General features: G+C 42.3%; 2 protein-coding genes across 3 annotated transcripts in view; both read left to right on the forward strand.

Annotated features, from left to right (window-relative positions):
- Nucleotides 1-2,381: 2,381 nt before the first annotated feature.
- Nucleotides 2,382-7,033, forward strand: RANBP6 (RAN binding protein 6). Of its 2 annotated transcripts, XM_012647406.1 has the most exons (2): nt 2,401-2,556; nt 3,672-7,029. In XM_012647406.1, exons 1-2 carry the CDS (start codon nt 2,542-2,544, stop codon nt 5,736-5,738), a joined length of 2,082 nt encoding a protein of 693 aa, XP_012502860.1. In that variant the 5' UTR covers nt 2,401-2,541; the 3' UTR covers nt 5,739-7,029. The 2 variants fall into 2 exon arrangements, with proteins under 2 accessions (XP_012502859.1, XP_012502860.1); XM_012647405.1 differs by having other exon boundaries at nt 2,382-7,033.
- Nucleotides 7,034-9,757: 2,724 nt separating this feature from the next.
- Nucleotides 9,758-12,570, forward strand: part of KIAA2026 (KIAA2026 ortholog) — a 91,991-nt gene continuing 89,178 nt past the window's right edge. Inside the window, exon 1 of the mRNA XM_012647407.1 lies at nt 9,758-10,417. Coding sequence (XP_012502861.1) covers nt 9,825-10,417 — 593 coding nt within the window. The 5' untranslated portion in view covers nt 9,758-9,824. The remainder of the gene's footprint in view (nt 10,418-12,570) is intronic.

A 12,570-nucleotide genomic window follows, 5' to 3' on the forward strand; every position in this document is an offset into this window, starting at 1 on the left:
GCGCACAATTGCGCCTGCGCGGCTCTGAGGCCCTCCCTCTTTATTCTGACCTTTAGCTTCAGGAAGTGCGCCTGCCTGCAGTGAGAATCTTTAAAGGGACAGTAGGAAAACTAGTGAATACAGAACTGTAGTCAAGGTCTTGGAATCAGAACCAGAAGTGATCTCATCAGTGGTTCTCAAATTTTGGTATTTATATAAAAACCCAGTGTGCTTGTTAAAATTGTACATTCTTGGGTTGCAGCCACCAGAAATTCTGGTTCAATAGTTTGGAGCTTGGACCCTAACATATGTTACTATATTTTCGAATAAGTATCCCAAATGATTCTGAGCAGTTAGTTTTTCAGTCCACAAAATAAGAAATGCTGTTTAGAGAATAGGGATTCATACTACTTTGTCTATCATCTGGCTAATGTTTGTGTATCTATTCATGTACGTTGTCTATCATCTGGCTAATGTTAAAGCTATGATTTCCTATTTGTCTAATATGCAGCAGCATTTTAGAAAGTTAAAATTAGGCTTGTTTGGAAAAGTTTAAGTCAGACTGCAATAAGTGAAGGCCTCTGATTATGTTGCCAAACCAAGAATAGCTATGGGGAAGTAGTATGGTCAAAAGAGCATCAGTGTCACTTTCAGAAGAGGTGGAATTGAGACTCAGGTGTGTCATCTTAGGCAACTCTTTCCCCTGAGTTTCCTTTACTCATCTAAAATTAGTATTATACCTATCCTACCAACTTCACAAACCTGTATAAGGGTCAAAATAAGAGTGTGGCAAAGTGCTAATACAGAAGTAAAACCTAATCATTGTAAAAGAAATGATAATTGTTTTTGATTGACACACCTGCCTGATTTAAAGACACAATATTTAGCCTCAGGGACATTTGCTTCTTGGAATAAACTCGGCAGCTTCCTACTAAAGGGTAGTTAAGATTCTAATAACTGAAACCCCTTCATATTACAGTTTAGGTAACATGCAAGGAAAATCTTGAGTGACTTGACTTAGGATACAAAATTAATTTAGAGATAAGACTAGAATTCAAGTCTTCTGATTATTAGTCCAGGTTACTTTTCACCATACTTTACCCAGTAGTCTTTCCTATTCTTTATTATAATCCACAGGCTGGGCAATTCTGATACACACCAGAGTTTGAGCACTACTGTTCTTCATTAGATGTGGTAGTGGGATGGTGATCATTGTTTTTATTTTTATTGTACTTATTATTTTACAAACAGTTTATTGTGGCATTGTTTATATACCATAAGATTCACTGACTTAAATTGTATAACTCAATGGTTTTTAGTACAATCACAGAATTGTGCAACTGAAACCGCCCTTTACGAATTAATAAAGGGATGTAAGGCAAGAACTGTGGTAAGGGCCTAAAACTTTTCAGAGGCACAAGCCTAGCTAAAAATAATTATAGTAATCAGCCACCATCCCCATTTGCTTCTCTATAATTGCTATTCTGGAGTCACACAGCTGGTGGTCATAAATATTCTTAGCTTTTTCCATAGATAGCATCACCTTTTCAAAATCTAAAGGTAGTTTCTGAGATAGATGTCTTCCAGGTCTGGAGTTCCAGTGGATTGGATGACCCACCCAGACGGGCCGCCCATACCAAGAAACTGACTCAACTGGAATTGTAACCCCAACCCAGTAACAAATTCAACACAAGATTTTGCCCACCAAACTGGCTTTAAAAACCTTGTCTCCCAGTTCTCAGGGAGGAGGACTTGAGGAATTCCTCCAGTCTCTTGGCTTAGCAAGCTGCAGAATTAAACCCATTCCCTGCTGTAACACCTGCTGTCTCAGTGTGTTGGCTTCCTCTTGGGCAGCAGGCAACGAACCTAGTTGGGCGGCAACGTAACCATCGCTACAATCAATTTTAGAACATTTTCATCACTCAGAAGGAAACCCCCTATCTAATGGTAGTCATTCTCCGTTCTCCCTACTCGCCAGCCTCTGGCAACCACTAATTTCTATTTGTATGGATTCACCTATTTGACAGCTTTCATATATAACGTAATCATACAATATGTGCTCTTTTGTGATCGCCTTCTTGCACTTAGCACATTTCCAAGATGTACTTACTATTTTATAATTATCAGGATAACACCTATATAGTTTAGAAATAAGGCACTCATTGTCTAATTCTAATACAATCAAATCTTTTTTTTCTTTTTTCCTTCTGCAGGTGCCTTTTCATTTGATTGGAAAACAAATAGAGGACGCTCCTGGCCTCCACCCCGCTCCCATCTCTCTCCAAAACCGACTCCCCGCTTCAGGAGCGCAAGAGCGCCCAGGCAGCAAAGGGAGAAGCACCCCCGCCCCGTCCCGCCCCGCCGGCGCCTTGCTTACGTCACTGCTTCGAGCCACAGACTCGCTCCCTCCGTCTCTGTCGCGGCAGCTTTGACAGAACGCGATGGCGGCGGCCGCGTCTGCAGGGGTGCCGGCGACCGTGTCGGAAAAGCAAGAGTTTTACCAGCTTCTGAAGAACCTAATCAATCCAAGCTGTATGGTGCGGAGGCAAGCAGAGGAGATCTATGAAAACATCCCAGGTCTGTGTAAGACTACATTCCTCTTAGATGCCGTCAGAAATAGAAGAGCAGGTTATGAGGTGAGACAAATGGCTGCCGCACTGCTACGACGGCTTTTGTCCTCTGGGTTTGAGGAGGTCTATCCAAATCTGCCTTCTGATGTTCAGAGGGATGTCAAGATTGAACTGATACTGGCTGTTAAGTTAGAAACACATGCTAGCATGAGAAAAAAACTTTGTGATATTTTTGCGGTGCTGGCCAGGAATTTGATAGATGAGGATGGCACTAATCACTGGCCAGAAGGTCTGAAGTTTCTTATTGATTCAATCTATTCTAAAAATGTGGTTCTATGGGAAGTTGCACTTCACGTTTTCTGGCACTTTCCTGGGATTTTTGGGAACCGGGAGCGGCACGATTTGGATATCATCAAACGGTTGTTGGACCAATGTATTCAAGATCAAGAACATCCAGCAATCAGGACTTTATCCGCTAGAGCTGCAGCGGCATTTGTACTTGCTAATGAGAATAATATTGGTCTTTTCAAAGACTTTGCAGACTTGCTTCCTGGAATCTTACAGGCTGTGAATGACTCATGCTACCAGGATGATGATTCAGTGCTAGAATCCCTTGTTGAGATTGCAGATACTGTACCTAAGTACTTGGGTCCTTATTTAGAAGATACCCTGCAGTTGAGTCTAAAGTTATGTGGAGACTCTAGGCTTAGTAATCTGCAACGACAGCTGGCTCTTGAAGTAATAGTGACCTTGTCTGAAACTGCAACTCCAATGTTGAAAAAACATACAAATATTATTGCACAGGCAGTTCCTCATATATTAGCAATGATGGTTGATCTACAAGATGATGAGGACTGGGTAAATGCTGATGAAATGGAAGAAGATGATTTTGACAGCAATGCAGTTGCTGCCGAGAGTGCACTAGACAGACTGGCTTGTGGGCTTGGTGGAAAAGTTGTTTTACCAATGACCAAAGAGCATATCATGCAGATGCTTCAGAGCCCTGACTGGAAATACCGACATGCTGGATTAATGGCCTTATCTGCCATTGGAGAAGGATGCCATCAGCAAATGGAATCAATTCTAGATGAAACAGTTAACTCCGTTTTGCTTTTTCTTCAGGATCCTCATCCAAGGGTAAGGGCTGCAGCTTGTACTACACTTGGACAGATGGCTACAGATTTTGCACCTAATTTCCAAAAGAAATTCCATGAAACAGTGATTGCAGCTTTGTTACGTACCATGGAAAATCAAGGTAATCAGCGTGTGCAATCACATGCAGCTTCTGCTCTTATTATTTTTATTGAAGACTGCCCCAAGATATTGCTAGTTCTATATTTGGATAGTATGGTGAAAAGTCTGCATTCCATCTTGGTGATTAAACTTCAAGAATTGATTCGGAATGGAACTAAGTTGGCCTTGGAACAACTTGTGACAACCATTGCATCAGTTGCAGATACAATAGAAGAAAAATTTGTTCCATATTATGATATATTTATGCCCTCACTAAAGCACATTGTTGAGCTTGCTGTTCAGAAGGAACTCAAGCTTCTGAGAGGAAAAACTATTGAGTGCATTAGCCATGTTGGCCTTGCTGTTGGGAAGGAAAAATTTATGCAAGATGCATCAAATGTGATGCAGCTATTGTTGAAGACACAATCAGATTTAAATAATATGGAAGATGATGACCCTCAGACTTCTTACATGGTTTCAGCATGGGCTAGAATGTGTAAAATTCTTGGAAAAGATTTTCAACAGTACCTTCCACTGGTTATCGAGCCTCTTATTAAGACTGCTTCAGCTAAACCTGATGTTGCTCTCTTAGACACACAAGATGTGGAGAATATGAGTGATGATGATGGTTGGCAATTTGTAAATCTTGGAGACCAGCAAAGTTTTGGAATTAAAACTTCAGGACTTGAAGCAAAAGCAACTGCTTGCCAGATGTTAGTTTACTATGCTAAGGAGTTAAGGGAAGGATTTGTGAAATATACAGAACAAGTTGTGAAGCTGATGGTTCCTTTACTGAAATTTTATTTCCATGACAATGTTCGAGTGGCAGCAGCAGAGTCCATGCCTTTTCTTTTGGAATGTGCAAAAATCCATGGCCCAGAGTATCTTGCACAGATGTGGCAATTCATATGTGATCCCTTAATCAAGGCTATTGGTACTGAACCAGATACAGATGTACTCTCAGAAATAATGAATTCTTTTGCAAAGTCCATTGAAGTAATGGGAGATGGCTGCCTTAATGATGAACACTTGGAAGAACTGGGAGGCATATTGAAAGCAAAACTTGAAGGGCACTTTAAAAACCAAGAATTGCGACAGGTTAAAAGACAGGAAGAAAACTACGATCAACAGGTTGAGATGTCTCTGCAAGATGAGGATGAATGTGATGTTTATATTCTGACCAAAGTATCAGATATTTTGCACTCATTATTTAGTACTTACAAGGAAAAAATTTTACCATGGTTTGAACAGCTACTTCCATTAATTGTAAATCTAATTTGTTCAAGTAGGCCCTGGCCAGACAGACAGTGGGGATTGTGCATATTCGATGACATCATAGAGCACTGCAGTCCAACCTCATTTAAATATGTAGAATATTTTCGGTGGCCAATGCTACTTAATATGCGAGATAACAACCCTGAAGTCAGGCAAGCTGCTGCTTATGGCCTGGGTGTTATGGCACAGTTTGGTGGAGATGATTATCGTTCTTTATGTTCAGAAGCTGTTCCGTTGCTGGTAAAAGTTATTAAGTGTGCAAATTCTAAAACCAAAAAAAATGTCATTGCTACAGAGAACTGTATCTCAGCAATAGGGAAGATTTTGAAGTTTAAGCCTAACTGTGTAAATGTAGATGAAGTTCTTCCACACTGGTTATCATGGCTTCCACTGCATGAAGATAAAGAGGAAGCTATTCAGACTTTGAGTTTTCTCTGTGACTTAATTGAAAGTAACCACCCAGTTGTAATTGGTCCAAATAATTCCAATCTTCCCAAAATAATCAGTATAATTGCAGAAGGAAAAATTAATGAGACCATTAACTATGAAGATCCTTGTGCCAAACGCCTAGCTAATGTTGTGCGTCAGGTACAGACTTCTGAAGAATTATGGTTGGAATGCATATCCCAACTTGACGATGAACAGCAGGAAGCCTTACAGGAGTTGCTAAATTTTGCTTGAAGCACATTAGTATCACTTGAATATCTACCATAAAAGTAACTACAAATAAGTGTTGCGAGTGGATTCTATTATAAATGAGAGAACTGTTTTCTCCCTGCTAAACAGTTTATATTTCTTTCCCCTGTTTCTCCAGGACTAGTCAGTGTTACAGCCTTCTGTTTACCTTGCATGTTTTATCTTCTAAACACAGATCTTGGTGATAACCTGTGCCTCCAGTGTCTTAGAATGTTTGTCACCTTTCCCCTAGTTGATGTGAAGTATATAAAGTGTTGCTATTTGTTTGAACTATTATTGATGCTGGGCAAGCAGTATACTTGGTGTCAAGATGTCATGCTGAGTATCATAGGATGCTAAGAGTCAGGAAGATAAGATAGAACTTCCAGGATGAACATCTTTGGAACTGTGATGAAGGATATAATGGCAGGCTTACCCCTCCTTGATAATACTCCTGGTATTCACGGTAGTAATGGGAAGATGCTGGAAGCGGGAGAGAGTTTTGAGATACTGCAGTGGATGTGAGAGTTTTCTCTATAATGTATTTGAAAATGTTCATAATGTACTCCTGAGAACTAGGTGGGACATATCCATATTCTGGTTCCCAATGTGTCCTGCTGAGAGTTATGAGAACTTTTAAATCTCTTTAGCTAGACTGGTCTCTATTTTTTTAAGTTACCCAGGACTCCAAGAATCATGTTTACTGAAAAGGGAGTCCTAGTATGTCTAACATTGGTAGCATGTAACATACTGTAACACAGTGTTTACAAATAATAAGCAGTCAATATTTATGGGAGTCAGTTTGGTGTTATGTGTTTCAGCAGTGTATTGCTTTGTGTATGTATGCCATTTTTCCCCCCTGCAAAACAGCTCAACAAGAAGAGAAGCCCTGACAGAATAGGACTTAAATAGATTTCTATTTTAAAGAATTTCCTAATAGATTCTACAGTAGCACTGAAGAATATTCTACTGTAAAAGTGAAAGGGAAGCAAATATAATTTTATCTTAAACATGAAAAAGACAACAGCTTCAAGACTAGTAATTTAGCATTAGATATGCAATGTAAGAAAACAGTTCTATAAATTTAGGGTTAACTATATTAATTAGAACATCTGTCTTTAATGTCAAGCTTTTTGTAGGGTAGAAAAAAACTTTCTACTCAGCAAATCATTGATCCAAAAATTAAAATTTACAACTACATCTATTGTGATTTCCTGGGCTATTGTGAGTACTGTGTATGTAAAGTATTTAGAAAATACTTAAGACCTAGTAAGTGCTCAATAAATTGTAGCTGTTACTGCTGTTGTTTATACCTCTGTTGTGTTCTTTTTTATATTGGAATTCCTCTTACATTAGAATTTTCCCCCTGCCAGTTCAGATGGGCAAGGCATTTGGGCTATTGTGGACAGGGGTATAAAGTTGAAATTTTAGATATGCATTCCATACAATTATTCATTATTAATGGGAAAGAAAAGAAAGTTAAGGACATTATGTATAGTACAGTCACAATTTTAAGAATATTTAAGATAAATAAAAAAGTATAGATGAATGAATAGAAAAATCCCACCTCAAAGTATTAATAGAGGTTTTCTCTGGGTGGTGGAATTATCTCTTCTCTATCTATATTTTCTAATTTACCTACAACCAACATATTTATTGTGTAATACAGTTTTTTTTTTTTAAGATTAAGGTCTTGATGCTACTTTCATAGTAGCTAGGATTGATATCATTCTTGGCCTCTTCATGACCTAGAGTTGATGTTCCTTCTACTCACCTGCACCTTTCTCTTTTATATACCTTCATTAAGAAGCCCTTGATTAACAGTTCTAGCAATTCCTTACACTCTTGTGCATGAATTGGAAATTCTGCCAGATGACTTGGAATTAGGCACCTGTAGTTTCTGAAGTATGATAGAAGTAGATATTAATATTAATTTCAGCGAATGACTTTCTTAACCTAAGTGTCAGTTTCCCCATCTGAAAAAATGATAATACCTAGCTTATAGGATTGTTGTGAGAATTAAAGGAGATAATGAATACAAAGTGCTTAGTAGCACAGAATTCAATACATGAAAGCTATACTGTCTGAGAGTCATGAAACAAGGTTTGTGGCTAAAAAAGAGGAGGACAAGGGGATATTTGCTTGGGTAGGGTGGGCTCCAGATTCTTGGGCTGTGCCAAAGGAAATGAATGATGTCCAGTCAGACACCCTTTTTAGTTGCCAGTTGCTGAAGTAGCACTGGTTCCTGCCTTCTTCTTGTGAGCTGCGGTACATCTGTGGGCTCTGAAGGAAGAGAGAGAGAATCCTGTAAATGCCTAACGTATGTCTGATGAGATGAGGGGAGACCTTTAATACTAGATAATGGAAGTGTGGAGGAAGGGAGTGTCAATACCCTAAAAACTCAAAAGTGTTCCCACTTACTGTTTTACCTAAGACTGATATATAAGTTACTGGATAAAAAAAAAAGCTTTGAGGTTTTTAAGATACTTTATCAATGCGTTAAAGTTCACACTAATGAGAAGTGAACAATCCCAAGAGTCAGAATATCCTGACCATTTAGTCATATAACTTTTACTTTTAAAATGTATGATTTCTATAATTTGTGTTTGTGTTTAAGTAATTCCAAGTTTAAAGCAACAGAGTTCTATGTATATAGGAAAAGTATGTGCATCTTTCAAACAGAACGTGAGAGAATAGTAGTATCTGCTTTATGGAACTATTAATTCCTTCCCCCAACTTATTTTAAGCAACATGTAAATTAAGTAAATGACGAGTCTACTTTTTAGTCATTATTTAAACACTAATTTAAAAATATGTAGTGAGATTGTAAGGCCATGCAAACGACTGTTTAACGTTGTAAGCTCAGACTTGAAATATTTGGAGACTGCTTTCAGTCCCAGGAATTTTTTTTTAAATGAGGTGCCATTCCCTTTCCTTATTCGAAGCAGATCTCAAGAATCGAGAAGGTGGAAATTTTTTAAAAATTTTAATGGAAAACATGGGATTAGTTTACCAAATATGAATTGACGTTAAGAACTGGGGACAGGGCTTTTAGAAACTAGTTCTACTAATTACATCCTTTCCTTTTGCATGTGAACATCTGGTCGAGTCCTTGAATTTCCTTTCTAAACTTTTTAAAATTCTGGTTTTATATAAAAGACTCGTAGTCACAGAGGAGGAGAGGTCCTAAGGGGATGTAACTTTCCGGTCGCCTTCCCAGGAGGTGGCGAGTAAAGCTACGCAGGCGCCTTACTTCCCCCTCCACTCCGCCCCTCACATTCGTCCACGAGCTGATTACATCATTGGTCCGCGCAACTTACCGGGCCTCCGGGCCTGTAGCTGAGCCGAAGCCCTAGCTTGCGCGTAGCGGGGCGGAACGAGAGGGGCGGGGATTGCCCTGCTACGCATGCGCACCGGGGATGGCGACGGTGCCTCTTTCTTTGCCTGTCTCCACAGCTCTCCCCGGCCGGGGGGGCTGAGTGCCCTCCCCCTTCTCTCCTGCCCCTCCCCTTCCCCCCTCCCCCCCGCCCAGCGGGGCTTCTAACTGACAGTTGTCGCCGGGCCCCGTCCGCGCGCCGCCTCCTCCTGCCCGGGTCCCCCGCAGGTAGAGAGGGGCGGGAGTGGGTGTGAGGGAGAGGAGGAGCCGGAGCCGCCACTGCGGCCCCCACTGGGGAGGCGAGAGGAGAACCCCCCCTTTCTCCTCGCCCCCTCCCAGCCTCCCGCTGGCCCGGGAGGGGGTGGGGCGCCGAGGCCGCGGCGGCCCGGTCGGGCCTGGCCGGTGACGAGCAGGCGGGCGGGGCGCGGAGCGGTGAGGCAGGCCAGCGCCGCGAGCGCGCCGCCGCGGGGGGAGGGGAGAGGAGGGCACCTAGGCTCTCCTCTCCCCCCTCCCCGCGCGCTATGTAACCCCGCCCCGCCGGCGGCGAGCTCGAGACCCCCGCGCGCACCGAGCCGAGCCGGCGGCTGAGGAGAGCGAGGCCCGATGCGGCAGGGGCTGCGCAGCTCGGCCGAGCCGTGAGCAGCGGCCCGCGCTCACAGGTCTCCCGGCACCTCGAGCGGCAGCTCCACACGGTCTGGGCTAGGCCTGCCCGAGGCATGAGCGTGCCCGAGACGCCGGGAGAGATGGAGCCTGCCGGGGAGGAGGAGCGGCCGCCACCGGCGGCCGAAGAAGACGACGAGGAGGAGGAGGTGGCCGCAGCGGTCCCGGCCTCAGGGCCGGCCCGCGGGAGGAGTGCTTCCTCGCTGGAGGACGCAGACGACCAGGAGGAGGAGGTGGAGGCGATAGTGGTCGGAGGCGGTGGCTGCAAGGAGCAGGAGCTGACCTACGAGCTGCAGCAGGGCTACCGCATCCTGGGCGAGTTTCTGCAGGAGAAGCACCGGGGCCTCACCGCCCCCTTCCTGCAGCCCTTGGGGGGCGTCGCCACCGGGGAGGAGGAGGTGGACGAGGGGCCGCGCAGCGGGGGCCGGGGCAGCCGCGCCTTCTCGCAGCCGCCGGGTCAGGGCATGTGTCTGCTGAAGATGGAGGAGAAGTTCGCCAGCGGCCAGTATGGGGGCATCACCGAGTTCGTGGCGGACTTCAGGTTGATGCTGGAGACGTGCTACCGCCTGCACGGAGTGGACCACTGGATCTCCAAACAGGGCCAGAAGCTGGAGATGATGCTGGAGCAGAAGTTGGCGCTTCTCTCTCGGTAAGCGAGCCCAGTCCCGGGTGGGACTGACAGACTGACACAAACACACCCTCACACGTGTCCGCAGATGGGTTGGGCCAGGGGCCGGGGGCGGCGCTGATAGGTGCTGAGTCGGTGCTGGAGAACCGCGGGAGGAGGAGCAGCGCTGGGCGGGGGCCGGGAGGGGTGTGGTGGGTGTAGGCTGAACGGCGCGTGCACCCAGGTGAAGAGGAGCTGGGGAGGAAGCCGACTCCCGAGCGCCTAAGAACGGGTGAAGTTTGTAGATGTAAAGTGAGATCGTTTCCGTAGGAATTACACGTGTAGGCAGCGGAAAAGTTTTTGTGGGATGAGAATTGGACCCGCAACTTTTAGAGAGTTTTAGCATGACATTTTTAAAAGTTTATAGGATGAAATATATCTAGAAAATAACTTTGATGCATATAAAAAGGCGGTTGTTTCAAACCATTAAAAAATAATTTTATCTTTTTCTACCCTTTTCGACCGTCGGAGATTTATGGAATATTACTAAATGGCTTATGATTACTCTGACCTTCTTCTGATATTTTTCTCTGTTTTTTCTGAGGGCACTGAATTTTTGCAATAACAGGGAATGCATCGACACAAAATTTTAATAAGTTTACACATTTGCGTTTATTCTACCGGAAATCATAGGCAATTCAGATGGCACTGTGCTCTTGGTTTCTGTCACCTGTATATCCAATTATTTTTCTTTAATAAAAAAAGTGATGTCACACAGGAGGGTACTAAAATGTATTGTTTTATAATCATTGTACAGTTAACAACCAAATTAATTTCTCTAATGTAAATTTTTCAGGAATAGAAAAATAATTGAATGTTGTTCGAATTGGTAGTTGAAGTGGGATAGTATTTTGACTATATACTAGCTGAGTGAACTTGACCAAGTCACTTAATCTTTTTTGGCCTCAGTTTCCTCATCTGTAAAATGGGGATAATAGTACCTACCTCACAGAGTTGCTGTGAGAATTAAATGAGTTAGTAAATGTGAAGTCAACAGTGCTGGTTGCATAGTTAGCCTAGTTAAGTGTTAGCCATTATAATATGAGTAGTAGCAGTAGTTGAATAAAATGAGTATACATTTCATATCTGAAACTGGGCATTATACATGTGCTTTTACAGAATAGCTCCTAAAAATTGTGCTAATTTTTTGGTCTTTGATTTATAATTGTAATTTAAAAATATTCTATTCATCACCGCTTCCCATACGCTGTTTTTAAGACCATCAGTGATTTTTTTTTCCTTCACCAAAAGCAGTTAACATAGTGCTTGACTCCTTAGGGGAGATTTCATTAAACTAGGGAACCTCTTCTTGAATCCTTTCATAAAGTAGAATTATTTGGTAGTAGAACAGTTATTCACACATTTGCTTTTAAATTATTTTTAATACTTTATTTAGTGGTTTTATACTTCTATAGTATGTTTGTTACCCTTGTCTCCACAGTACATTTTTGCTGTGACTCACATAAAAAAAAAAAATCCATTCACATGTCATTGTTTTTGAGTAGTACACTACACTCCAAATTGATATCACAAGATTTTAGACCTGAAAGGAACCTTAGAGTTCATCTAGTATTACAGATGTGGAAACAGGGATTTAGAATGAGGCGAGAGAATGGCTGCATGAAAGTGCTAAGAGATGGCATAAGGATTTAAATGAATTACAGGTGTTTTCAAAAGCTCTGTGTATATAATAAATATTTCTTAGTACTACAAAAGAGCGGGAAGACTGTTTCTCTTTTACATACAGGTAAATTTTTAAATGCTCAGAATCGTTCACAGTGGCTAATGCTCAGAATACTGTATTCCCATGTGATCTAATAGCATCCATATTTAGAAATTAAACTTATAACATTGTGTAGTATATAAATATAATGTATTTTTGACATTCGTAGGGCAAGGGATAAAATTTTTGCATTTTAGTAGCAAAAAAGTAATACAGTCTCAAATAGATAAAGATTTAAGTTCTTCCCTTTTTTGTATTTGATGTACTGATATATGCAAACACTTTTTTTTTTTGAGACAGAGTGTCACTTTGTTGCCTGGGCTAGAGTGCCATGGCGTCAGCCTAGCTCACAGCAACCTCAAACTCCTGGGCTCAAGCAATCCTACTGCCTCAGCCTCCCGAGTAGCTGGGA

The sequence above is a fragment of the Propithecus coquereli genome, unplaced genomic scaffold (genome assembly GCF_000956105.1).
Source record: "Propithecus coquereli isolate 6110/MARCELLA unplaced genomic scaffold, Pcoq_1.0 Scaffold267, whole genome shotgun sequence".
Classification (NCBI taxonomy): Eukaryota; Metazoa; Chordata; class Mammalia; order Primates; family Indriidae; genus Propithecus; species Propithecus coquereli.

Bases quoted from the DNA above. Each gene is read 5' to 3' on its own strand.
- RANBP6 (XM_012647405.1), top strand. From the start codon at position 2,421: ATGGCGGCGGCCGCGTCTGCAGGGGTGCCGGCGACCGTGTCGGAAAAG.